The 27,167-nt window shown below is 44.1% G+C and overlaps 1 protein-coding gene across 2 annotated transcripts in view; it reads right to left on the bottom strand.

Annotated features, from left to right (window-relative positions):
- Positions 1-27,167, bottom strand: part of dmrt1 (doublesex and mab-3 related transcription factor 1) — a 55,638-nt gene that overhangs the window by 22,950 nt on the left and 5,521 nt on the right. Inside the window, exons 2-4 of one of the 2 annotated variants that reach the window (XM_015960291.3) lie at positions 26,199-26,364; positions 20,484-20,632; positions 10,803-10,971 (exon numbers count right to left, since the gene is read on the bottom strand). In XM_015960291.3, coding sequence (XP_015815777.3) covers positions 10,803-10,971; positions 20,484-20,632; positions 26,199-26,364 — 484 coding nt within the window. The remainder of the gene's footprint in view (positions 1-10,802; positions 10,972-20,483; positions 20,633-26,198; positions 26,365-27,167) is intronic. The other variant, XM_015960292.3, reaches the window with a different exon arrangement.

The following is a 27,167-nucleotide window of genomic DNA, read 5'->3' as shown; positions in this document are numbered from 1 at the left end:
GAAATTAAATTTTTTACTCACCGGCCAAGTTAGCTGGTAGATGATGAAAATCTACCAGCCAAGCATATTTTTTACCGGCCAAAATTCTAAATGATTTAGATCTACCTAAAGCATGTTATTCTATATTATGTTGATTCCAAACAGAGTGACAAAATAATTAAAACATCAATTAATAAGGAAAACAACTCTTTTGTCATTTTTACTATTTATTTATTTTTAGAGATGTTTTTATGAACTCTTTCATTGAAATCTAGTCAGACTCCTTGTTTTCTCTGTCCATGAAGACTGGCCTCCTGCTTCTGACACCGTCTTTGTGCCAAAGCATTACAGCCTCATTTGGGTGCAGGGTTGTCACGGTTACCGGTGTAGCGGTAAACCCCGGTAAAGAAGCAGACAATAATAATAACCGTCTTGTTTTTAAAAAAAAATTATCTCGGTGGATTACCGTGGCTGCGGTGTAGGCGCGGTGACCCTTACCAGCCACCGTATCATCTGCTGGAAGTTGCCGGCGGCACATGCACACTTTGTTGTTAACGACCAAAACTTTCTTTAAGCTAAAGCTGAAATAATGGCCAAAGGAGGAGACGGCAGCACTCGGGACATTTATTATCCCTCAAAGAAGACAAAGTCGGAAGTATGGGCATTTTTTGGATATTTGAAGAATGCCGAGGGACAGTTGTCTGTGAAAGGCAGCAACGCTACGTGGCCATCATAATGTAGCCATTGTCTCACGACTCCGCCATCTCCGGTTCGCCACTTTTCACAAAATCTTCTGGTTGCCACTGGTCCTGGTGGTTTTTCTTCCAGTTCGACGAGTTTTGTTTTGGAAGGCTGGCTGACTCCAGTTAAAAACCGCCACATTTCACCGCTAGTTTTAACACAAAGCTAACTGCTAACTTGATAAACTGATTGAATGGGACAGGTGGAAATGACGTTGGATGCGGCGCTCACGTTTCGCGTACGTTGCGTGCAGGCGGGAGGAGTATCAGAAATCCATGGAAGATGACTGATGAACATAACTAATTTGGTGCAAACATTTACTCGCCAAATGGAGCAATTTACTCGCATTTGGCGAGTGGCGAGTGTTAATTTCGGACCCTGTTTGCAGCCTAAACCACAATTCTTTAAATTAAAAAATATTTAAAAACATTAAAAGTATAAAAGCAAATTAATAATAATAAAATCAACAATATGTCTTTTGATGCCCCCAATAACAATCAAACTTTAAAATGTATTACTTTAGATATGATAAGATTTTATCCTGGCAGACCAATGCGTGTTGAGAGGGGTCTGCTGGGAACGTCTGGTCAAGTCTTCTGTCAGAAGGAGCTTCTATTCCCATCTCCGACAGAAATTTGAACACGTCCCGAGGGAAGCAGGGGACACTGAGTCTGACTGGGCCATGTTCCGTGCTTCTATTGTTGAGGCAGCTGACCGGAGCTGTGGCCGCAGGGTTGTCGGTGCATGTGGTGTCAACCCCGAACCCGCTGGTGGACATCGGCGGTTGGGGATGCTGCCAAGCTGAAGAAGGAGTCCTATTGAGTCTTTTTGGCCTGTGGGACTCCAGGGGCAGCTGATGGATACCGGCAGTCCAAGCGGAACGCGGCTTGGGTGGTCACGGAGGCAAAACCCCAGGCGTGTGAGGAGTTCGGTGAGACCATGGAGCAAGACATCCGCATGGCTTCAAGGAGATTCTGGTCAACCGTCTGGCGTCTCAGGAGGGAAAAGTAGTGCTTGACCAACAGTGTTTACCGTGTTGCTGCTGACCTCTACTCGGGAAGTTGTGGATCGGTGGACGGAATACTTCAAAGACCTCCTCAATCAAGCTTGTTTCCGGTGAGAGTTGGACTCCGCCAAGGCTGCTCTTTGTCACCGATTCTGTTCATAACTTTTATGGACAGGATTTCTAGGATCTGTTTTGGTGGCCTGAGGATCGGGTCTCTGCTTTTTGCAGATGATGTGGTGCTGTTGGCTTCATCAGAACGTGATCTCCAGATTTCGCTGGAGCGGTTCGCAGCCGAGTGTGAAGCGGCTGTGATGAGAATCGGCTCCTCTAAATCTGAGACCATGGTCTTGATTCGGAAAAGGGTAGAATGCCTTCTCCGGGTCAGGGATGAGGTCCTGCCCCAAGTGGAGGGGTTTAAGTATCTCGGGGTCTTGTTCACGAGTGAGGGAAAACTGGAGCGTGAGATCGATAGGCGGATTGGGGCTGCGTCTGCAGTGATGCGGGCGTTGTACCGGTCTGTCGTGGTGAAGAGAGAGCTGAGTCAGAAAGTGAAGCTCTCGATTTACCGGTCGATCTACGTTCCTACCCTCACCTATGGTCATGAGCTTTGGGTAGTGAACGAAAGAAAGAGATCACGGATACAAGCGGCTGAAATGAGTTTTCTCCGCAGTGTCTGGGCTCTCCCTTAGAGATAGGGTGAGAAGCTCAGTCATCCTGGAGGGGCTCGGAGTAGACCTGCTGGTCCTCCACATCGAGAGGAACCAGTTGAGGTGGCTCAGGCATCTGGTCAGGATGCCACCTGGACGCCTCCCTGGTGAGGTTTTCCGGGCACGTCCAACCGGGAGGAGACCTAAAGGAAGACCCAGGACACGGTGGAGGGTCTATGTCTCTCAGCTGGCCAGGGAACGCCTTGGGATTCCCCCGGAGGAGCTGGCCCAAGTAGCTGGGGAGAGGGGTCTGGGCATCTCAGCTTAGGGTGCTGCACCGTGACCCAACTCTGGATGAGCATCTGAAAATGGATGGATGGATGCATATATGAATGATTGATGAATACAAGATGGATGGATGGATGGATTAGATTTTAGCACCAACAAGCTGATTTCAGAGGCTGTGACTGATGCACCTCTCAGGTTCTGCTTCTGGTCTCTGACTATTTCTTCTGGTTTTTTAAAGATTTTTCTGAATTTATTCATTTGCTGGAGGGTTTCTTTATTAGAAATGCACCAAAAATCAGCCAATCAGCATAACCAGTGATCAGAGAATCTCAGAGTCTTTAGTTCATTTTCTGGTCATTAAATGCACCATCGCACTAATTTACACTAGCAGTAAAAGATCCTCCACTTCCATGTTTTTGCATCCACAATCGTAATTTTATAAAAGAAGAGAAAAAAAAACGTGTCAACTAAAATTGTCCATGAAAAATCCATATAAGCAGGTCAGAGTCCTAGCATGAGAAATCGGTATCAGTCCTCAGAGCCCAAATCAGTGCATTTTTACCGAAAACCAAATGTGATAAAAACACATTCAAACTATAACAGAGCAGAGAAAATGAACAAACTGTTGAATAAATGAATGAAATAAATAAATAAAAATTCTAATTTGAATAGAACAAATCTTGCAGTTCTTTAAAAACTGTAGATCAGACACTAACTTTTTTAGAAAGTTCCCATTTTAAAGGTCAAGGAGAAAGTTTTCCTCTACGCAGCTGAGGAAATAAACTCTGGCTACATGACCTGAAACAGCTCTTTGAAAAGGTCGCCTGGCTCTTGGACTGAATAAATCCTAGAGCGTGAGCGCCGTTCTGACGTCGATGCCGTGTGTGGGTGTATTAATCTGATCTGAAAACGGGTAAGAGCCCATTTCACACATGAAACAAAGAAACTTACCAAATCCTCTGTTGTTCTTTTCGGCTCGCTTCAGACTCAGAACCTGAAACGACTGACTTTATACGCAGTAACTCACGCTGGTGTACAGTAGAATATAGACCCACCCGGGAAAATCAATAAAATATCATCTAGAAAGATAGTAATGGATTTCTAACTTAATGGGCTCACACAGGTCTATCGATTAGTGGGTTCCAAATCTGCAATAGCTCAGGAATCTGATTTGCATTTAAATGACTGCACGCTTGGTGCTGACACCAATATAACAAAACAGACAAACGTACGGCCCGCGCAGCGCCGCTCCATTATCAGCTCTGACTTTTAGAGTAAATCTGCCTCTTTTTTTTTTTAAGTGCTGAGAACAGAAAGTTGCTGTGCTGGGAACTTGCAAACTTTCAACAGCTGTAAAACGTGAAGTTGGAGGACAAGGACAAGAGCAGAAGCTCGGGATGTCACCTGTAAGGTGCCCGGAGCGGCCATAACTCTTAAGGGGCAGCTCATCTGAGCCTCCCTGGTTAGATCCGGGCCAGGCGGCTGTTGTGAAGAAACACTGTGGATGTCTCAGTGTGGATATGGAGCGGTGGGGGGGGGGGGAAGAGATGAGGTGGACGGGGCAGGGAGGTGGGGAGTTTGATGGACTGCACTGTCACCTCCTGGCCTGCGATTTACAGCGGCGGGGCTGCTGACGAGCGCGGGGCAGTAAACAGGCCGGCCGGGGGCGTATTTCACAGGGAGCTGGCTTTTATGAAGAACACCAGGATGGCTCTACCCACAGCTCCGCCCGCACCGCCGTGACGGATGGAGAAAGACGCATGACAAGCTTCATCATTGTTTGTAAATCTTAACTGTTCCCGCTCACTAACTCCAGAAGGCAATTTTGCGGAGACAGCGAGGCCTGTAGGGAGGGGGCTGGGGGGGTGCTGAGGGGGAGGAGGGGAAAGGACAGCGTGGCGCTCTTGAAGGTTATTTGGATCTCTGTATTTGGCCAAATGATTAGCCTTATCCTGGGAGGGAGATAAATCTGACAGGCAGGCGGGGAGGAGGGAGGGCAGTAAGGCTGAGAGGCGTCTTCCTCCTCCTCCTCCTCCTCCTCCTCCTCCTCCTCAACTCTAGCAGAAAAATGACAGATTCACTCGTTTCGTTTCCATTCCCCTCAGTTACTTCAGCCGGACATCAGCCTATTAACTGGCATTATTCTGTGGACTAATGCATTAGTGGCCATTGGTCTGTACTTTCAACAATAACGGTGGTCTGTTTAATCGTTGTCGTTAGTTTTTGTTCTTGATACACCTAAATTCCTAGATTATCGTCACAAATCCCCATCAGACCTGGTTCTGTCTCTAAATCCTCCAGATGGAGCATCGGGATTAGTACCTTCATCACAAACCTGCCATATCCCATGTCTGCTGCCCCCTGGTGGTGGATCTGCAGGCGGCGAGGGCCAGTTTTATTTCCTTATTATTGTCATAGCATAAAATAATAAAACAACGACACATTGTGAAGTAAAACTGATTTTTGTACAGCTGTCATTTAAATATTAGACAGGAGTTATTTTTAAGCTCAAATTTTAAATTGATATTTCAATATTTGAGCAAATGTTAGGTATTTCTGAATATCAGCGATACACAACAATCCTACTAAGAATAAATCTAAAACAAGTTTTAAGCAAAAAATAATTCTGAATTTTAAACTGCCGCTCTGTAAACATTAATTAAATTAATTAATGAGCATCTTTGAAGCAAATGTCTGTAGAGGTCTGAATGTCTGAATGAGCATAAAACGAAATCTATCGGGAGAAAACAGAAGAAGCACACTGGAGGAATGTTTGTGAAATGCAGGAGGCAGGAAGTTCACCTGCATTAACACTCTAATCCACATATTCTGTCCCAGATTACAGCAACGGTTAGTCTATGTGGAAGTTTTCCCAGTCGTAACAGATTATAATCCTGTATGGGATTAGAACAGCTGGAACTAGCTTCCGTCTCTGGACTGGAATCCACTTCCTCCGGCGCAGAACTGTTTTTAAAGTGATGCATTTATTTATTTTATTTTAGGTTTTATATTTTCAGCCTAAACTCCATCAGGTTGAACTTTTACGAGCCAACGCTTTGGCTACTTTGTGTTTGTATTTATCAGGATAATACGTCACATACAGATTTGTCCTTCATGTTATCCGTAAATCATAAACCTTATTAGTGAAGCTGAAGGTATCACATGTGCTAGAAGCCACAGATGTTGGGTGGACTCTAAAGGTGGGACCACCCGCTGAGGGCGAAGCTGTGTTGTAATGGAGCATGAAGGTTCTGGTGGGGAGCTGACGTGGGACCCTCACCGCAGAGCAGCAGCTGAAAATCCTAAACAAACTCTTGTGATGCTGGTGGTGTCACCACAGCTAGAAAACTGATGTTCTGCTCTTCCATTACCGATCAGACTCCTGATTAAAGCAACTTCTGCCCTGATGATGTGTGAAACACAGATTAGCTGAACTGGGGCCGGGTGGTTCTGTCCAATAAAGATCACTCGGACTAAAGTAAAGGACAGAAGTTGTGTTTACACGTGCTTCTTTGTTTAGAGAAATAAACAAATTAACTAAATATTAGATTTTTCTCTTTATTAATTTAATTTATTATTATTTGGTGTTATTCTGTTGTTTGGACCGACTCAGGTGAAACACTGGAGGAGTCGGCATGTCACCCTATCTGCATTCAAGTCACACACTGGTAGGGATGGGTACCTTTGACATTTGAATCGATACCGGTACTTAACGGTACCAATTTTCGATACTTTTGAGTGTTTAATATTTAAATTCTCTTTTATAATTAAATATATATTTTTCTCAATATATAACCATATTTGATAAATACCACGATAAATAACATTCAACTGTTTGTATTTTAACATCGTCCTTGTAGTTTTATAAGCTGATACTTAAACTGAAGCAAACATCTTTACTGTGAACTAAATTTACTGTGTATCTTCATTCCTTTTGCCATCTTTCTTCTTTGATTTTTCCTACTGGGAAGTTAGAATTTCCGAGGAGAAAGCGAACGCACCGTTAGCTGATAACAATGGTGGCAATGGAAGCTAACATATCAAGCTAACAATATCTTAAACAGTTTATTTAGCTGCTGGAGCAGATTAAAACGATGATGCCTCACACTTAGATCGTTGTCGCTGGTTTCATCTTCACCCAATCACCCGTCGCATTTAGTAAAGTGAAGCCAAACTTTAGAGCGCGTTCATGTTCTTGTAGTCGGAAATTCGGAGTTCCGAGGAGAAAGCGAACACACCATTATCAGAAGCTAACATATCAAGCTAACGTTATCTTAAACAGTTTATTTACCTACCGGAGCAGATTAAGATGAGGATGTCTCACTTAGATCGTTGTCGCTGGTTTCATCATCACCCAGTTACCCGTCACATTTAGTGAAGTGGACCCAAGCTTTAGCGTGCGTTCTTTCTACCATGCTGCTCTGTTTACAACTCGCTCGCAGCGACCGACGACATAACGCTCTTGCGCATGCGCAGCTGTCTAGGCAAGTTCTCGTTATGGAGGACGGGTACCGAAACGAGGCACCGTTTCAAATGACGTGAATCGGTGCTCAGTCGGTTCTATGGAATTCGGTTGGTACCTTAAAAAGTACCGAATTCGGTACCTATCGCTACACACTGGTGAAGCTACATCTGACCCATCCCTGTGGGGAGCGGTGAGCTGCAGCAGTGGCTGCGCTCGGGAACTATTTGGTGGTTTAACCCCCATATCCAACCCCCTAAAGCTGAGTGACAAGCAGGGAGGTGTTGGGCCCCCAGTTGGTACGACCCGACCGGGATTTGAAGCCTGATCGCCCAGTCCCAGGGAGGCCACTGAGAAGGTATGATGATGTCATTTATTTACAGCATGTTTCCTGCTGCTTCGTTATTCTGTTCACCACTTTGATTCTTCGTAGATTTTCCTGCTGTTTAGTAAACGTCGCCGACGTTAGAACTGCAGTTTTTCTGGTGCATCTTTGGTCCAGGAAGGCATTTCTTAATACTTCTGTGAAAATAACCGCATTTACAATTTAAATGTGACGTCCTTACTAATGTTTCTATAAAAGCAACACATGAAACACCCTGTAGCAGGAGAATGATGCTGCATGAAGACGGCCAAGACTCTGCTAGCCGTTAGCTCATCAGTCCTGAAAGAAACAAACTATTTCTCTGAACAGAGGCCACTCTGTGAGCGATCCACAAGGATTTAAACACAACTTTTACGCAGGAACACACTTCAGAAAGGTCAAAATATACCTTCATGTTTATTTTTTTTTTTGCTCTTTCTGCACCTGTTGTCCCTGTCCTTGTCCCCGTCCAATGTGTTTCTGTCATCAAACATAAAGAAAAAGATTTAAGATGATCCCAACGACCAGAAGATTTCCAGAAAAGTGGAAACTACCCACACCTTACACGGGATTAGAGATGCCTCAGCTGCACACAGCTGTACAGGTGAACGGCTCAGAAACACACACCACAGTACATAAAGGTGATAGCTGGGTGTGCAGCAGCAGCTCATCGAGCATCGATTGGAACCGGTTCCAACTGTTCATTTTTCCCGGAACCGCTCAACGTTTTTTATTTTGATTCCTAGAATGCCGACCGGAAGAGGAATCCGCAGCCGATCTCTGTAAAAATAAACGTGATCTGCAAATTGTGATCAACGCTTTTCGGAGCTGATCACACAGCTGTCTGTGTGCAGCACCGAGTCCCCCCTCCCCCACCCGGATATAAACAAACGCGTCTGCCGAACTTTTACTCCGTGATGTAAACGTTAACTCCTGCAGCGTAGAGGAAACGTGTTAAATACGTCAACACGGTGGATTTAATAGAAGCTTTAAAGAACAAACTCTGGACGGTGTGAGGTGAGTTTGTCTCACTGCAGAAATAAAAACACACACGGAGCGTCAGCAGGTGTGTGTGTGTGTGTGTGTGTGTGTGTGTGTGTGTGTGTGTGTGTGTGTGTGTGTGTGTGTGTGTGTGTGTGTGTGTGTGCGTGCGTGCGTGCGTGCGTGCGTGCGTGCGTGCGTGCGTGCGTGCGTGTGTGTGTGTGTGTGTGTGTGTGAGCGTCAGAAGGCTGAACAATAACCTGTAGAATAATTAAAGTCATCATGCTAGAGCAGCTTCTCTGTGGTCGACCACACCAGCTTCTGCCACAATAAATAATTACAATAATAATAATAATAATAATAATAATAAATCACACACAAAGTTGTGAACATTTTAATTTCCTTTCTGAACTGTTTCTGTTGAGATTTAATGTTTAAAATCTGTTAGATTGTTACTGACAGCAGCTACGTTTAACTTCCTGTTGTGACTGAATGCTGCTGCAGCATGGAGGTGTAGTTCTCAGTCATCCTGGACGTGATCATCCTGAGAGTTGTAGCTGAAAGCAGCTGGACGTTTCTGGATATGTTGGAGACATTTAGCCTCTCATCCTAGAGGCTGCTTCCAGACTTTGGTTGTGGTCAGAAACAAACACACTGGTGGTGCTGCAAGTCGCCTTCTTTTTTTCTCCAAAACATGTTTTAGTCTAAATGAAGGTGATGTTGTTGTTCATAGAATTAAAATTCATGTTGAAGTTAAGATTATTTCATCAAGTAGGACCTGTGGTTTGCTGGCTCATGTAAAACATGTCATGTCTAGAAAGAATCGGAATCGGGAATCGATAGGAACCGGAATCGAAACGAGGAATTGGAATCGTTCAAAATCAAACGATGCCCAACCTTAGACCAGTGATCAGATGGTTGCAGGTTCGATCCTGGCTCCTACTAGAGAATGCTGTTGTTGTATCCCTGAGCAACACACTTAACCCACCTTGCCTGCTGGTGGTGGTAAGAGGGACCGGTGGCGCCTGTGTTCGGCAGCCTCGCCTCTGTCAGTGCGCCCCAGGGCAGCTGCAGCTACATCGAAGCTCATCACCACCAGCGGGTGAATGGCTGACCGTGTTGTGAAGTGCCTTGGGGGGTTGTAGAACCCTACGAAGGTGCTATACACATACAGGCCATGTACCATTTCTGTTAAAAAGCTCAATCTTCACATTTCACCTTTAATCCTGGCGTAAAAGATCGTGCTGGAGTTTAACTTTGAACTGTTTGATTGTCTGAATATTTTAACCCAAATCTAAACTTCTTTCATATCTTGGAGCATTTATGTTTTCATCCCAGACACTGGGTGTTCTTTATAGCCTGCAGTTGTTTCGTTCTACTGCCCTCGCTTTCGGATACCTGGTTTTATTGCTTTATTTTATTTATTCATACCTGAAATAACATCAAATTATTCTACAGAGGAAGGAGATAAAAGCCCCGACGCCTGCTACGGCGTCGCAGAAGTAACGATGAAACCGGTGAGCAAACACGTCTGCAAAAGGGTGAAACGTAGCTGATATTAGCTCTGTATCTGCTGCAGGAGACTGGAAATGTAACTGAAGCCAAAGTGTAGGACAGAGCCTCGAGGGCCGGTATCCAGCATGTTTTAGTTTTAACCCCGCTTCAACACACCTGATTTCAATCAGCAGCTGATTAACAGCTTTCTGCTGAGCCTGATGAGCTGCTGCACAGGTGACTCATCCACTGAATCTAGTGTGTTGGAGCAGAGAAACCACTAAAACGTGCTGGATACCGGCCCTCCAGGCCCGAACTTGAACAGCCCTGGTGTAGGACAAAGACGTTATAATCGAACAAGCCAGCCCCGTTTCCTCTTCTTCTCTGCCTGCTTCACGCTCGACCGCCCTGAGTCTCGCTCTCTCTAATGTGCTCACCTAAAATCTTTACCAAACACATTAAGCAATGAGCTCGATCTGATTTACCCACGTTCACCATAACAAGAGGGCATAAAATCCAGGCAACCAGCGCTGCTGTGCTGAGATTCTCATCTGAGATTTGGAAAACGAGAGTTCCAGAAAGAAGCTGCTGCAGAAATCCGAGATCAGATCAGCTGCGAACATCATCAAAAGAAACAAAGCTGTGCTTTTGGCTTCCTTTTTCTTTTTTCAAACACCAGAATTCAGCTTTAAAGTTTTGCAGTTTGCAGTAAAGTTTCTCACGAGTAAAAAGGGAATTTTATGAGTCTCTAGTAGTGAACGCACCCCTCCCTTTGATGTTCTTTTGATAAACTGTGGGTAAAACTTTATGAGGCCTGGTAAGTGTTTGTGTGTCACTCACAGGGACCCATAGTCTCAGCGAAGCTGTTGTCATTCAGGCTGAAAGGAGGCACACAGGTGGGGGAGGCCAGCCCCTGGGTCAGGTAGGCGTGTCCTGGGTGGTACGGGTGCATCCGGTACTGGGACGTCATGCTGTGTCCAGACAGGCACCCGTCTCCATGGGACATCTGCTTCAAACCAACAAAGAACCAACATATTTACTTTCCCAAACCGCATCAGACCTCTGCGTTTCACAGCTTTGACCAAAGATCTGTTTCTTATAGAGGCAGACCGATTTTGGTTCTCAGGGTTGTAAGTGCAGGGCCGACCTGCCGACACAGACTGTGATTTATCAAAATAAACGTCAAATCCTTCCAGAGCAACATCAAAAATCCCAATGAAGCTACTTCTGGCCGTAAAGCCCTGGTGTCAAACTGCGGTCGTCGAGGGTCGCTGTTATGTGCCTTGCCCCTATTTGGCCACAAGATGGCCTCAGTGGCCTTTGTCTCGCCTGTCTCCCGGTGCCCAGCTGTTCCAAATCAGTGATGATCACTTGGCAGCAGTTAAAAGCTGCTTCCAGCCACCAGTTCAGGGAGAAGGTCCAAGGGCAGAGTAGACTGGCAACAGTTTGCACAGTTCTCTTCTCCTCGGTTCGCTCATTTGGTAAAACTCGTTTGCACGTTCGTCTTTGGTTACTCTCGTTAGGATTTTGGATATTGGATAAGACTTTTTTGGCAATTTGACTTCGGACCGGCATTTGGACTTAGGCTTTGGATCTCCACTTTGGTGTAAATAATATATTCTCGGTTGTTTACTCCCATCCCCTTCTGGGTCGGCGTTTTTGGTTTCTCCTTATTAAATATTGCTCCTTTCGTTTTGAATATTGCTTTTTAGGTACTTTGTAAATATTCCCTCATTTTTTGTAATAAATCCTTGTTTTTTAAGCGACACTGCACTCTGTTATTGTTTAACCCACACACTGATTTTATTACTCCCCTCCTCATCTCTCCTAGAGAGCCGGGGACGTAATAGTCGCTATCCCACGTTTTGGTGTTTTCCCTACATCAACCAGCTGGTGATTAACAGGCTTCTGGAGAGCCTGATGAGCTGCTGCACAGGTGAAGCAACTGTGTTGGAACAGGGAAACAACAAAAAGATGCAGGATGCCGGCCGTCGAGGACTGGAGTTTGACACCCCTGCCTTAAAGTGACAATGTGTACTTTTTACCATTAATCCCTGAAATATTTTTGTAAATGAATAAAAAAGTGCCCAGCTGTTGAAAAATATTGGCAGTTTCATAACATAGAACCATAAAAATCTGGTCTAAAATACATGGAGTGGGTCTAAGTCTCTAGGCGACGCCATATTGGATGCCATGTTTCCTACTATGGAAGCCCGTGAGGACAAAATGCGTTTACTGATTTGTAACATTTGGTTACAAAACTTTCACCATTAATAAACGTTGTTGTTGTTGCTTGAGGCTGTGCTCCCAGGGATTTTTCAGCCTAATGGCCATCCGTAAGGTCTTACTTGAACACAAACGTAATGCTTGCTTGCAGTGCTTTAGGTATGTACTGCCCCCTATTGCCAGGGGAAAGACACACTGTCCCTTTAAAGCACCAGGATTAGCACCTTCACCAAGAACCTGCCAAGTCCAGTCCTATACATGTCTGCTGCCCCCTGGTGGAGGGTCTACAGGTGGTGATGGCTGTTTTATTTATTTATGTTACGGAATTACATTTACTATTTTATACATAAATAAATAAGACTGAATAATAATAATAATTATAATAACAATAATTATTATTATTATTATTGTCACAAACCCAATGACTGATTTTATAATAGATTTCTTGCTAAACAACAAAATAATATTTACCGGTCGATCTAAGTTCCTACCCTCACCTATAGTCATGAGCTTTGGGTAGCGACCGAAAGAACGAGATCGCGGATACAAGCGGCCGAAATGAGTTTTCTCCGAAGAGCGGCTGGGCTCTCCCTTAGAGATAGGGTGAGAAGCTCGGTCATTCGGGAGGGGCTCGGAGTAGACCCGCTGCTCTTCCACATCGAGAGGAGCCAGTTGAGGTGGCTCGGGCATCTAGATAGGACGCCTCCCTGGGGAGGTTTTCCGAGCACGTCCAACCAGGAGGAGGCCCAAGGGACGACCCAGGACACGCTGGAGGGACCGTGTCTCTCGGCTGGCCAGGGAACGCCTTGGGATTCCCCCCGGAGGAGCTGACCCTAGTGGCTAGGGACAGGGAAGTCTGGGCCTTTCGGCTACGGCTGCTGACCCCCGACCCGACCCTGGATAAGCGGCTGAAAATTGATGAATGGAAGAAAATAAAAAAGTTTTCAGATTTCTTTACAGTTGAGCTGCTTAGGGGTGTTTATTTTAATACAACAATGGTTAGGTTTGAGGTAAATGATTTCAGTTCTGATCAGCAGAACTGTTTGTTCTGTTGGGCTCGGTTCAGACACGCCGCCGGATCACGTCCACAGAGGAAAGTTCCTGCCGTGATTCATCTGGAGTTTTTTAATCTGGGAATAAAGTCACAAAATTAGTGATAAACCGTAAAACTGATCCTCACAAACAAAATGTCCAGAAATGGAAATATATGAAATAGGTCAATAAATAATAGATGAAAACTTTAAGGTATTCTATTTGTGTTTTATTCTCCAACAGAGGTGATGTTAGATGTGGTCTGGTTTGGAAATCAGCTGATTTTCACTATGATGGCTAGAATCTTCTAGTCTGAAACTCAAACATGCAGCAGCAATAAAAAAGTAGCCGACATGCGTTCTGGTCCATAAACTCATCATCAGTCAGGGCTAATTCAAGCTAGCAGTGACAGAATTTACAGAATTACAATTTTCACGTGAATAAAAAATCTTTTTTTAAAATCCATTCTTTTAATTCTTTGACTGGTTCAGAAATCGGCATCGGCCTTAAACACCACAATCAGTGCATATAGTCTTGTTTTAGATGAACACAAACGTTCTGGGATTAAACCTACATTTAATCCCACATTAAGGCACCGTTTCCTCTGACGATTAAGCATCACTGTCTTTTTGTACAGTATAATATCAACAATGTTGTTGTGTGACCATGTTCAGGTTGTTTGTTCCTCTAAATTACTCATCAGAAAAATTAAATCAGCACATCAGCTACCAGCCGAGCGGCAACGGCGATCCGGCTCCCCTCGGTCCTCTGAAAACTTTAAAACGGGCTGTCTGCTCAGCAGCAAGGCCACCTCACCGAGGGTTTTCAATTTCATTTTTATGGAATTTGATTTCTGTCAGCCAGTAATACGTCACCCGTATTGTCCACACCATCAGCTCTGCGACAGCTTTATAAACTGTTATTTAAGCTACACTCAGCTCTCATATTGGGCTGTGAAAAATACAACCCAGATTGAGCTGAAGTCCTGAACGTGCACCGAGCTGACGGTCCCCGGGACGCTCACAGCACCAGATCGAAGCTGAACGCTGCTCACAAACAGCAGCTTGCTTTGTTTTTATTCAGTCGCACAAAGAAACGAGTTTAACGTGAACTCAGAGAGAGTCTGTAGACCCTGTGTCTGTGGGAAGCTTTAACTATTACAAATATCAGTCTAACGGTGTTTGTTAACCAGCATGTTTATCACCTGTGTGTGTGTGTGTGTGTGTGTGTGTGTGTGTGTGTGTGTGTGTGTGTGTGTGTGTTGCCTCAGACAAATCAGCACCACGTTTCCATAAAACGTCTCTGATATAAGATGGTAAATGGTAAATGGTCTGTATTTGATATAGCGCCTTCTAGAGTCCTGGAACCCCCCAAGGCGCTTTACAACACAACCAGTCATTCACCCATTCACACACACATTCACACACTGGTGGGGATGAGCTACGACGTAGCCACAGCTGGCCTGGGGTGCACTGACAGAGGCGAGGCTGCCGAGCACTGGCGCCACCGGCCCCTCCGACCACCACCAGCAGGCAACGTGGGTTAAGTGTCTTGCCCAAGGACACAACGACAGCGACAGACTGAGCGGGGCTCGAACCTGCAACCTTCTGATTACGGGGCGAGCACTTAACTCCTGTGCCACCGCCGCCTATTAACATGCTTAATAACAGTGTTGGGCAAGTTACTTCAAAACTGTAATGCATTATTTATTACTTGTTACCCTCATTTTAAAGTAATTCATTATATTACAATATTACTGATTTTAAAATGTAAGGCATTACACTACTTTTGCATTACTTTAAGTTACTTTCACCAAAACAACTTCAGTATGAATCTGGTCATGTGACGCTCAGTGAGCTCATGACATGTATGTGGAAGGTGATGTGGTGTCTGAGCTAGGATTGCTGTTAAAAACAGTCAGATATAATAACGGTGCTTTAAAATGATTGTTTATTAAATAAAAGCAACAACAATCTGTACTCTCAGCACGCTGCCATCTTAGATTAACTGAGCAGGGAGTGAGGTGGTGGGGGCTCCAAGCCTATTTAGCCTTGGTCCCCAAATGCCTTGATACGGCCCTGGATGTGGGACTGACTTCTGGGGTGATCTGATTCTATCACATGTATAAATATTAAATGCTTATATATTATTGCTTTTTACTGGTAAAAATGTGTATTGGGGACAAATCTAACTACTTTTTCTTTTCAAGCATTTTGTTTAGTTTTCTTGATTTTATTTGAATAATTTCCGGCCCTTTCTCTCTATAACCTTCCTGCATGCTGCATGTTTTCTCCGTCTTCCAGAAAAACTGTTTCCTAGATTTCCTACTTTCTAACTAATCACCCAAAGGGATCTACCGAATGCTTAACATGCGCTGCACTCCAGCAGCAATGAGTTGAAATCACAGAGGCACAGATTATGAACTCAGCTGAAAATTACATGAAGTACCAGAGAATATGGGCGGATATAAACGATCACAAACGAATTACTTTGTTTTGGCGGAGCGATTTTGTGAATGTTACAGCGGCCGCGCGCAGGACGCAGCTGGAGTATTTGAGCTGTTACCGCTGCGTCCTCTCTGCTCATAGAATGCCCGCAAAGCTGAGTCCATAAATGACGTCATATATGTGGATACTGGATCTTTTTTCAGGCTTCCTGCAATTAGAATTTTTAGGAAACCCACATCTTGATTCTGGGTTTAAAAATGCGTCGTAATTACCGCGTTACTGACAATTGTACCGAGTAAATATTACCATTTTCTTTCCCTGTAATGCCTTACATTACCACATTACAGCAAAAAGCAATGCATTACAGTAATTAATTACTTTTGTACCACGTTACTCCCAACACTGCTCAATAATTACCACTTTTATGTTTTTAGCAGCTGTTTTTATCTAAAGCAGCTTTCAGCTGCAACACCAATGCGGCATGCTAACCTGACATGCATGGCAAGAACACGATGATTATTCTTTACTCTAACTTTGTGAAATATGGAGCACATATTAAAAAATAAAAGCCCGCTTGTTGCTATTTATCCTGCTTACTCGGATTCTGTTTGCTGCTCAGTTTTCTCCCGTCTGCCACAGATTATCTGGCGGTGACGTGATCATTCCAGAACATTTGTGCTGATTCCAGTTAATGAACCTGGCGGATGTGTGACTTTGTAACAACTAGGAGCTCTTGCTGTGATTATGGAACGGCCTGTTCCTGATAAAGAAAGCCCCCATGCGTCTCCTGACTAACTCCTGGGAGGGCCTCCTTACTGCTCTGAGAATGCTGGGCTCCTTATCTGGCCCCATCTCCTGTCCGGAGGCGCTACACCACCCTTATATTGTCCTCCTCCACCTGCATGGCAGCCAAGCACCGCCGAGAGCAAGGGAGAGAGGAGGAGGCAGATGACTGATAAGAATCACGGAGCTCCGTGTTACGAAGGCCTGATATGGATTCGTCTGAATCAGGTGGAACAGATGCCTCGCTGCTCTTTCTAAAACCAAACAAAAGCTGCTGAAATAATTATATTTAGCTTACATATTAAATATAAAACACCTGCTGCCTTCAATACCAGAGTTTTGAACTAAAACCATCAGTTATGGCCGTGTTGATCAGATGTGATGAGCTATATCAGATAGCAAAATAAAGGCATGTAAAATGCAAATGCTTATTGCAGCATTTTACTACTATAATGTGGGGGGAGGCACCGAGCTGTGGCATGAGGAAGTAAGACCTAAAACGCTTCTTACTGGGACACACATCTCCTCACAACACCGGGTTGCTCCGGACAGAGGAACCGAAGCCTGAGCAGCTGGTTCCTAAAGGGCTGAAGAGCTATGCTGCCTTCACTAAACGCGTTTCACCGTTCATATGAAGAGGGAAAACTCTAATTTGACCATGAAAAATGAAATTTCACCTGCAGAAACTAAATAAACCGTAGAAAGTCTAAGCTACAATCTCACAACCCAACCGTCTGCAGAAATGGAGACAAACTTCCTAATTCAGCCACTCAAGCATGAACACTCTAGCAGAAAATATAAAATATAAGATGAATTGTGCTCATTTAGGTCAGATGAAGGCGACACAAATAATATTTATTCCTGCCTACTTAATCAGGATATATTTCATCTCCTTCTCACAAACAGTTATAAACTGTGATGCTAGACTCAATCTCCTGAAAAAAATCATCTGTTTACTCGAAAAAACACAGAAAAGAGGCTCTAAATTTAAAGGACCGTAGCACGTAGCCCTCTGAGCCTGGCAGCCTCGCTGAAAAAAGCATAAATCACAAACAAAGATGGCAAAATTATGCTAAAGAGTGCTAACTGATTAGCATTAATGTGCTCACTTTCTTCCTGGAGCTCTGGAGCGTAGCAGTTTGTTCTTCTGCCGACAGACAATACCATTAACCTTTGCAATTGAGCCTCTGCTGCGCGCCTGCAGGTTAGCGGAGGCAGTGACCCCTAAAGGAGATGTTACCACTGAGCTGAAGGGGGCGGAGCAACGCTCTTCATAAAAAAATAAAAACACACCACCATCATCATCAGAGGCCACGGCAGAGTTATAGATCTAATCCGCTTCGTGCATAATCCCATCTTCTCTGACACAACAGGGATACATTTAAGCATAAATCAGAGAGGAGGTGTGTGTGTGTGTGTGTGTGTGTGTGTGTGTGTGTGTGTGTGTGTGTGTGTGTGTGTGTGTGTGTGTGTGTGTGTGTGTGTGTGTGTGTGTGTGTGTGTGTGTGTGTGTGTGTGTGTGTGTGTGTGTTGAGTCTTCCGTCAACTTAAGTGTTGCAAAAAAATAATTCTTCAGTTATTCGCCACTTCGCCGCTGTTCCAGATCGGCGAACTAACGTCACATCAGACCAGGAGAATTTAATAAGGACAAGATGCAGTTTTTAAACGAGGATTTCCTTTATTAAAGGAAAAAATCGGCCCGATATCGTTTCTCCCATTAATGATGAACAAACTGAAATCATCCAGGTTGTTTATAAAGCCGAGTCCAGCTCCACCTGATCACTACCAGACCTGAGAAGTATGACATCACCTCAGTATAGTCTGTCTGACAGCATGATGTAGGCTAAAAGCAATGCATCCTGCCCCCAGCAGGCCTCACCTGGTTCAGGTAGAGTTCAGAGGTCAGGGTTCAATAATCAGAGACATTTAGCAAATGATACAGCTGAGCCCAAAAGCTTCTGGGTAAATCTTCTGTTGGTTAAAGGCAGAACTTCCTGGAAGGTGTGCGTCCCGTTCCATCAGAGTGGTGGTGGTGGTGACAAAATCTGACCTTTGACCTTCAATCCATTGAATTCCCTCTTTCCTATTCGTTTTCTCTTTCCTTACATTATTTAATCACATATTTTTGTTTTTTCTCATTTTTAACATATTTTAAATCATTTTTTAAATGTTTTTTATATTTTAAATGTTTTTTATATTTCAAATGTTTTGCTTTTGCGAAGCGCCTCAGGATTTTTATCTTGAGAGGTGCTATTTAAAATTTTCATAATCCTTCAAAATAAAAGTCTAAGACATTTTAAGTTAGGTTAGTTCAAGTCCCGATGTCATCCTCACACACTGCTGAAATTCATCTCCACATCTGACCCATCCCCATGGGGAGCAGTGAGCTGCAGCTGTGGCTGAGCTCAGGAACTATTTGGTGGTTTAACTCCCCCAAAACAACCCCTTGAGGCTGAGTGACAAGCAGGGAGGCGTTGGGTCCCATTTTTAACGTCTTAGGTGTGACCCGACCGGCATTTGAACCCTGATCTCCCAGTCCCCGAGTGGACTACCACTACGCCACTGAGCTGGTATGAACCTGAAACCTTGGAAAACCTGTGTGCCAAAGCCGTTTACTTTTCTGTTTCATGGGAAAAATTCACACACACACACACACACACACACACACAAAACGTGTTGGATTATTAGAAAAGTGATAAAAACATAAATCTAGAATCTAAAAAGATAAAAAAGTTCTTATTGGGCTCAGTAATGGCAGCAGGGACAAAACGCCTCCATCCAGAGGGAAGGAGCTGAAACTCCTCCTTTAGGGGAAGGAGCTGAAACTCCTCCATCCTGAGGATGGGAGCATTTATTAAGAGTTGATGAAGCTATCCTCTTTGAACTCAGATTCAGAATCACCTTTTATTTGTTTTATGTTCGTTTTATAGTTTCATGACTTTGTGTTTCCTGATATTAATTGAAGTTCTGATATTTTTGTTGATTAGTTTTTATGATCATTATGACTTTACAACTTTGTGATGAGTGTTGTATTAATCAGATGTACCTACTTCCTGTTTGGAGTACAGGGAGGTGACTCAGAGCTGTGACTCACCTATCACATGACAGGACCATCTCATCATCTGACCTGATCCTTATCTCTTTGACAGAAGTCAAATCTCAAAACATCAACAGACTTTTATACTTTTTACCAACATTTTGGCTTCATTCTGAGAATCTGTAAAAACATTTTCAACGTTGAAACATTTCAACTCAACAATTAAACTTTAATCTGGATCTTTGTGGGTTGATTATAATAAAAATATATCTTTTTATGTCCTCAAAACAGGAAGAACTGAGTTTGCCTTTTAGGTGTGTTGTTAACTCATTCACTGCCATCGATGACTAAAGTCGTCATTTGCATGTTTTTACCGTGTGGGCGTCGGACGAGCCCCCGCACCGTGAGAACAAACACCTCAGCTCTAAAGCCGATCTTCATCCGCATCCGTCACACATCACGTGATCAGGAAGCAGAACATACATGTGTTAGGAGATCGTTTTGGGCCGCTGCTGTAAAAAAAGTGAGGCGCGAACCGAAAAAGCTTCTGCCGATCATAATTCAACAACGGATTATGAAAGAACGGATAACGCTCGAAACGTGCGGATTCTTCCTGATGTAAGAGGTGAGTCTCCGCTTTGTTTTGGTTGTTTTAGCGTCGACGTCATCCTAGCACGCAACGCTCTGTCACTCTAAACAAAACAGTACAAACGGTGAAAAACGCTGGCAGCGACGGGCTTCACAGGATCAGAAAGCGGCTGGCAGTGAATGAGTTGAGAGTTGGATGTGAAAAAACTCCTGCAGCAGCGACAGCATGCAGACATTTTTGTGAAATACAATTTAAATCAGTGGAAATATTTTTTAAATCAACAGCTCAGCTGCAGTTATAGGTGAAGAATAAAACACTCTGACTGCCTGGAACTGCCGGTTTCCTCTGAGTCATTCAGACACATTCAGCTGTGTGGCGTAAACCCCGCCTCATGAGAGGTTAGTTACCGGGTACTGGTGGTAGTCGTAGAGGTTTCCGTAGTAGGGAGAGTATCGTGGCGGCTGGTAGAAGTTGTAATAGGTCTCCAGCAGCAGGTCAGACGCTCCTTCGGTGAGACTTCTGGAAACAGCTGACGGACTGGACGAGGCGTGACTCCCTGAGAGAAACGAGGGGAGAAAAATAAAGGACTTGAAGACCGTGGGTTTATTTTTGCAACTAAATGATTAGATGAGTCAACTCTAGTTTTGATATATTATGAATAAATTACATCAAGCCATGAAAATACGTTTTTATTTATGAGAGAAAACATTTTTGTTTCCGAGGGGAAAAAGTTTCAGCTTCAGCAGAGAAAAAGCGCTTCAGCTGCATCCTCTAACTGGAAACCAAAGTTCAAACCAGCCTACAGAGCTGACAACAGCACCCCCTGCTGGTGGCAGATGTGTCCCGCATCACAGACTGTTGTCACAATGGGGATGAAAGTGAGCGAGGATGTTCAGGATGTTCAAAACAACATAATTACTGCTAAGGTCTTATCAGCAAGGCCACATTCTTCTCACGCGGCCACTGAGTTCCATTTTCACACAAAGGAGACGCTGTCTACCCCCAGACACCAACAGATAATGTCATCGCTGTATCAAAGCGTGCTCGCCTCCCTGCAACTGCTGTCTCGGCAGCCGAGAAAAAAATTCAACTTTCACTCCAGCAGGAGCGACACCCGGCCTTGACCTTTTCCATATGAAATGATGAGAGTCGCCTCCAGCCCACATCAGCAGATGATGTCATCATGCACTGTCGCTGACGCCGTTTGAGCGAAACCATTACCCGACATCATTTTCACAGAATTATTATTATTACATCTATTTTTACTTTTATTGCCCAAAATAAATGAAAAATGCAAAAAGAAAACCTTTCATTGTTGTTTTCTTAAGGCAGAAGTAAGACTATTACTTTTTTTTATTTAACCTAAGATCGTCCTGGCAGACAGACAGCAGCTCAGTCACAGAACGCACAGAGAACAGGTCACACCTCGCCGAAAGCCAAAAACCTTCTAACCTGGTGGCACAGTCAGTAGTTTAATGCGTCAGTCACTGAACCCCGAGTCACAGCGTTCACAGCCAGATGTTTTTATTTAAATCGACTCGGTGAGACGAGTGCCTTCACATCCAGATGTTTTAAAGTGACTCGGTGAGACGAGTGCCTTCACATCCAGATGTTTTAAAGTGACTTGGTGAGACGAGTGCCTTCACATCCAGATGTTTTAAAGTGACTTGGTGAGACGAGTGCCTTCACATCCAGATGTTTTAAAGTGACTTGGTGAGACGATTGCCTTCACATCCAGATGTTTTAAAGTGACTTGGTGAGACGAGTGCCTTCACATCCAGATGTTTTAAAGTGACTCGGTGAGACGAGTGCCTTCACATCCAGACGTTTTTAAGTGACTCGGTGAGACGAGTGCCTTCACATCCAGACGTTTTTAAGTAACTCTGTGAGACGAGTGCCTTCACATCTAGACGTTTTTAAGTGACTCGGTGAGACGAGTGCCTTCACATCCAGATGTTTTTAAGTGACTCGGTGAGACGAGTGCCTTCACATCCAGATGTTTTTAAGTGACTCGGTGAGACGAGTGCCTTCACATCCAGATGTTTTTAAGTGACTCGGTGAGACGAGTGCCTTCACATCCAGATGTTTTTAAGTGACTCAGTGAGACGAGTGCCTTCACATCCAGATGTTTTTAAGTGACTCGGTGAGACAAGTGCCTTCACATCCAGATGTTTTTAAGTGACTCGGTGAGACGAGTGCCTTCACATCCAGATGTTTTTAAGTGACTCGGTGAGACGAGTGCCTTCACATCCAGATGTTTTTTAAGTGACTCGGTGAGACGAGTGCCTTCACATCCAGATGTTTTTTAAGTGACTCGGTGAGACGAGTGCCTTCACATCCAGATGTTTTTTAAGTGACTCGGTGAGACGAGTGCCTTCACATCCAGATGTTTTTGAAGTGACTCGGTGAGACGAGTGCCTTCACATCCAGATGTTTTTGAAGTGACTCGGTGAGACGAGTGCCTTCACATCCAGATGTTTTTGAAGTGACTCTGTGAGACAAGTGCCTTCACATCCAGATGTTTTTAAGTGACTCGGTGAGACGAGTGCCTTCACATCTAGATGTTTTTTTGAAGAGACTCGGTGAGACGAGTGCCTTCACATCCAGATGTTTTTTAAGTGACTCGGTGAGACGAGTGCCTTCACATCCAGATGTTTTTGAAGTGACTCGGTGAGACGAGTGCCTTCACATCCAGATGTTTTTGAAGTGACTCGGTGAGACGAGTGCCTTCACATCCAGATGTTTTTGAAGTGACTCTGTGAGACAAGTGCCTTCACATCCAGATGTTTTTAAGTGACTCGGTGAGACGAGTGCCTTCACATCCAGATGTTTTTGGAGCTGATTTCATGAATCTGATTATCTAAATGCTCAACTGGAGCCCAGCCCAAGAACGAGTCATGTGACACAAGCAGCCTCCTGCTCATGACTCGCTCCTTCTGAAAGATAAAAGCGGTGAAACGTTACACACGCTGTTACTCTATAAAAGTTCTCGTTGACGTGTACTTTCACTTCTACGTCCCTAACTGTGAAAACACCAAAATAAAACCGGAGCAGACACACGAACCCCGATCCTGCAGCCTTTCTCCTCTAATCAGCCTGCTTGCTGGCCTCTCCACTTCACCTGCCACTAAGGCAAAAGCACATTTTAAATCTTCCTTAAACATTAATAAAACTTTTCTTAGATACTTATTTTTCAAGCCCAACGTAAAGGTGTTTCAGCCGTGTGTCCTGATCCACCGGAATGATGTGAATGAAGGAATTCTGCCGGAAGGCTCGGAGCAAGACTCCAGGGATGAGCATCATAAATAACCTCCTTGTTTAAAAGATTTTCAATAACAGAAACCACTTAATAGTCACTCATCTCTGAGGAATAGGTCGAAACTGTAAACCAGTACGGGGACTGGTCTGGATGGCGAGCTGACCTTTGACCTTTATAAGCAGGATCATCATTTATAGAAAGATCTGAGGTTTGATCTACTTTTGTTAGAATGTGTTACTCTTTTCATTGCATCTTTAGTCGATTATAACTTGTGGAAACGGGAACAGGGTGCTAGAGGTCATCGGGGTGTCGCTGGCAGAGACCTGACTAGCCTTAATGATGTGTTCAAGGCCCTGTCAAAGAAAAAGGCCAGACTGGTCCTGGTGGATTCGGCTCACTCTCGTCACGGTGAGTTCAGGTTGGTACCGTCCAGACGCAGGTATCTGTTGCCAAGCTGCAGGACTGAGGAACTCTTTCATCTCTGCGGTGTTGAGATGTTTCCATGGTTTTATGGAGCATGTTTGTTGTTTTTTAAGGATTTCTAGAATTTAAAACTACATTAGCCTCGTTGATGTTGAATAAATGCAGCTAAGACCTGTTTCCTAACGTTGCGATGGCTGCGGTGAAAAGGTTCGTTCTGAGAAAAGCTGCTTCAACATGTCACAAGCTTAGACACGCCCCCTTACGTCGGCACGTCCCAACCCACCTACATAAATTTGGTCACGGCGATGCTAACTAGGGGTGGGCGATATGGCCTAAAATCTATGTTGCGATATAATTAGAAAAATGTGCGATATATGACTTTCTTTTGTATATATGTCAAAAACTACTGTTTCTAAACGTACTCATACCAGAAACAATGCAGCAGCAGAATAAACATACGTCAAAAAGTATAAAATGCCATTTTAAGAATATTTATTGTGCAAAAATCTAAAAGCTTTTCAAGTAATTTTTAAGATGTGTAACAGATCTTTCTTCCAAAAAAATGGAACACACCATTCTTTAATAAAAAATACAATTTTGGATATTTTAAACAAAAATACGAGTAAAAGTTAGCAAAACACAAAAGTTTATCAAATAAAGTGAAAAATGTAAAACAAAAAACATTTTTCCTTCTTTCCTGATTACTTATTTATATCACACAAAATAAAGCTGCACATATTAGAACTACAAACTCTCAACAGAACACATTTCTAACCTGCAATATCAATTGCAACTATGAACATTAAACATCAGTGTTTGTGCTCCTTGTCAGCAGTGATTAAACTTTCCTGCACATCAGAGGTTGTTTGCCAGGAACACCAGTTTGTTCACAGTCTCGGGCTTCAGTGCAGATCTGTGACATGTTACTACGTTGCCACTGGTGCTGGATGCTCTTTCCGAGGGGGCACTCGTGGCAGGAATACAAAGGTATTACTTGGCTAGGCTTGCCACCCTGGGAAAATTGGCCTGGAGCGCAGCGCTCCTCCGTTCCTCCGTGAGAGCGGGGGGTAAGGGTGGGGGGGTTGCACACGTTCCGCTGCTGTTTCTCACCAGTATCAGCTGATGGAGGGCTCTCGTTTCGTTGCACCGTTCGTGTCAGCGGACACGGTAGGGTCGGGGAGGGGGGCGGGGCATGACGCTTAGCCTGGCGGATGGGCAGGCTTATAAAGCGCTCGGGGAAACCCTGACATTGTTCTGCTCCACATCTGACTCCTTAAAGCCAAACCAAGTCCAAATGACCCATGTTGCACCGGTCTTCTTTACGAGAACCTCCTCCTCCACAGGCTCCATGTTTTCAGCCTCAACAGATGCCGCTTGATGATGATGTCATCAACATGCGCTATCGCGATAGGTCGATATTGTCAAACTCTCTACCGTTGGCCAAATTAATATCATTTCTACCGTATACCGTTTATACCGCCTACCCCTAACGCTAACCACAGACTAACACTCGCCCAACTACTGCTAACATCCTTGTTGGAGAGGAAAACCACACAGAATGCCGGACGAAGCCCACGTGAAATGTTCCAGGATGAACCAGGAATATCCAGACTCTGACTAAAGGCCAGATAGATCCATAGCTTGAGTTATTCAGAAAGGAACAGAACCATTTGGGTAAACTGGCCAATCAGTGCACTGCTCATTAAATATGTTGCGCGTGCGTGCGTGCGTGCGTGTGTGTGTGTGTGTGTGTGTGTGTGTGTGTGTGTGTGTGTGTGTGTGTGTGTGTGTGTGTGTGTCTGCTCTGTCTTCTCCATCCCCAGTGAGTCGTGGAGGATGGCTGCTTATACTGAGCCGGGATTCTCTGGAGGTTTCTTCCTGTTAAAAGGGAGTTTTCCTCTCCACTGTCGCTTTATGCTTGCTTAGTATGAGGATTGCTGTATAGTCACTGACACTAGTCAGTGACTTGATGCAATTTGCTGGGTTCCTTATATAGGAAACATTATTTCTGATTGGCTTAATGAACTGACCTGGATTGGAATGTTTATTATGTGAAGTGCCTTGAGACGACTCTTGTCGTGATTTGGCGCTATATAAATAAACTTGAATTGAATTATGTATGTCCTGGCGCCGAGGGAGCGGGGCAAACCAGCGTTTCTATTGTAGGACTGTATTAAGGGCTTGTGTTTGCTCATTTATCAGGGTTCCTGGACCAACCCAACAAAGTTTCATGTGTTATATAGAGGCTCAGAGAACAGTTATTCTAGAACCCCTTTAAGGTGCTGTGTGTGAAACCCCCGGGGGATAATAAAGACTCCTGATCTTCTTGTGTCTGATAAGTAAAATAGAACCAAAAAACCTTCTACAACTGATGAAATGATGTTTTTTTTGGAATCTGGGAACCAATTTTCAACATTTGCCAGCGTCTCAACAGTCCTACCAGCCACAGCTGTAGATGAGCCAGGAATGTTGCTGGAACGTCCTTCCACAGAAAACGTACATTCTGGACCCGATTCGGTCTTAATCATCATCTCAGAAGCCGAGAGAGCCAAAGGACTACAGATCCCCAGTTCCTCCTCCTGGGCCTGCTGTCTCCTCAAAGCTACCTGAGAGGAAGGAGACAAGCCAGGACAAATTATTAGGTATGGGTTATCATTTACTAAAAAAACTGAAACCAAAATCCCTGAAAATGTCACTGTGTTGTTTTACTACACGACAACAGCGGGCGCATCACTTGGGAGCAGTCTGTCCAGTCGCATCGTTGGTTACTATTTCCTGGATACGCACTTCCGCGATCAGAAAACATGGCGAGCAACACAGAGCGAATTTTGATCGAGGTGGAATGGTGTGATCTGCAAGAACAAATGCTTATCTTCAAAAATATCAGCGAGAGCATGAAAAGAGACAGCGGCGTGGGTGGAATGTCCGGCCACCCAACAGGACGAGGCAGACCTCAGGTGAATTTTCAGGGCCGGAGCGACTTCTGAGGGACATGGGCGAAGAAACGGATAGCGCCTGAATAAAACGTAGCGCTTTCTCTTGTCACCCAGAGACTGAACAGTAACGACACCCATCTTTCAGTTATTCCACAAAATAAAAACTACACTTGACGTCTGGTTAGCTGGACTCCAGGCGCAGTGGAGTGAATCTACGTCTTGCTCCTGACTCAGGGTCACAGTCTGTCGGGGATACTCACATCTCACCTGTTGACGCAAACCTGACGAATGAAATATTAAAATCTAACTGGGTTCTGCAACCGTTTTTCCATTTCAGATTTTTTTTATCCGAGACTAACACAAAAAATACAAAAAATACGACTTTTTGTTATTTTTGAATCCATTTAAAACAAATAAAAAAGCTAATCCGTTTTTCCTGTTTTAATTTTTTTGTTTTCAATCAAAAATAAAAA

Source organism: Nothobranchius furzeri, chromosome 10 (genome assembly GCF_043380555.1).
Source record: "Nothobranchius furzeri strain GRZ-AD chromosome 10, NfurGRZ-RIMD1, whole genome shotgun sequence".
Classification (NCBI taxonomy): domain Eukaryota; kingdom Metazoa; phylum Chordata; class Actinopteri; order Cyprinodontiformes; family Nothobranchiidae; genus Nothobranchius; species Nothobranchius furzeri.
The sequence above is the reverse complement of the archived record's forward strand: the minus strand, read 5'-3'. Positions and strand labels throughout refer to the sequence as shown.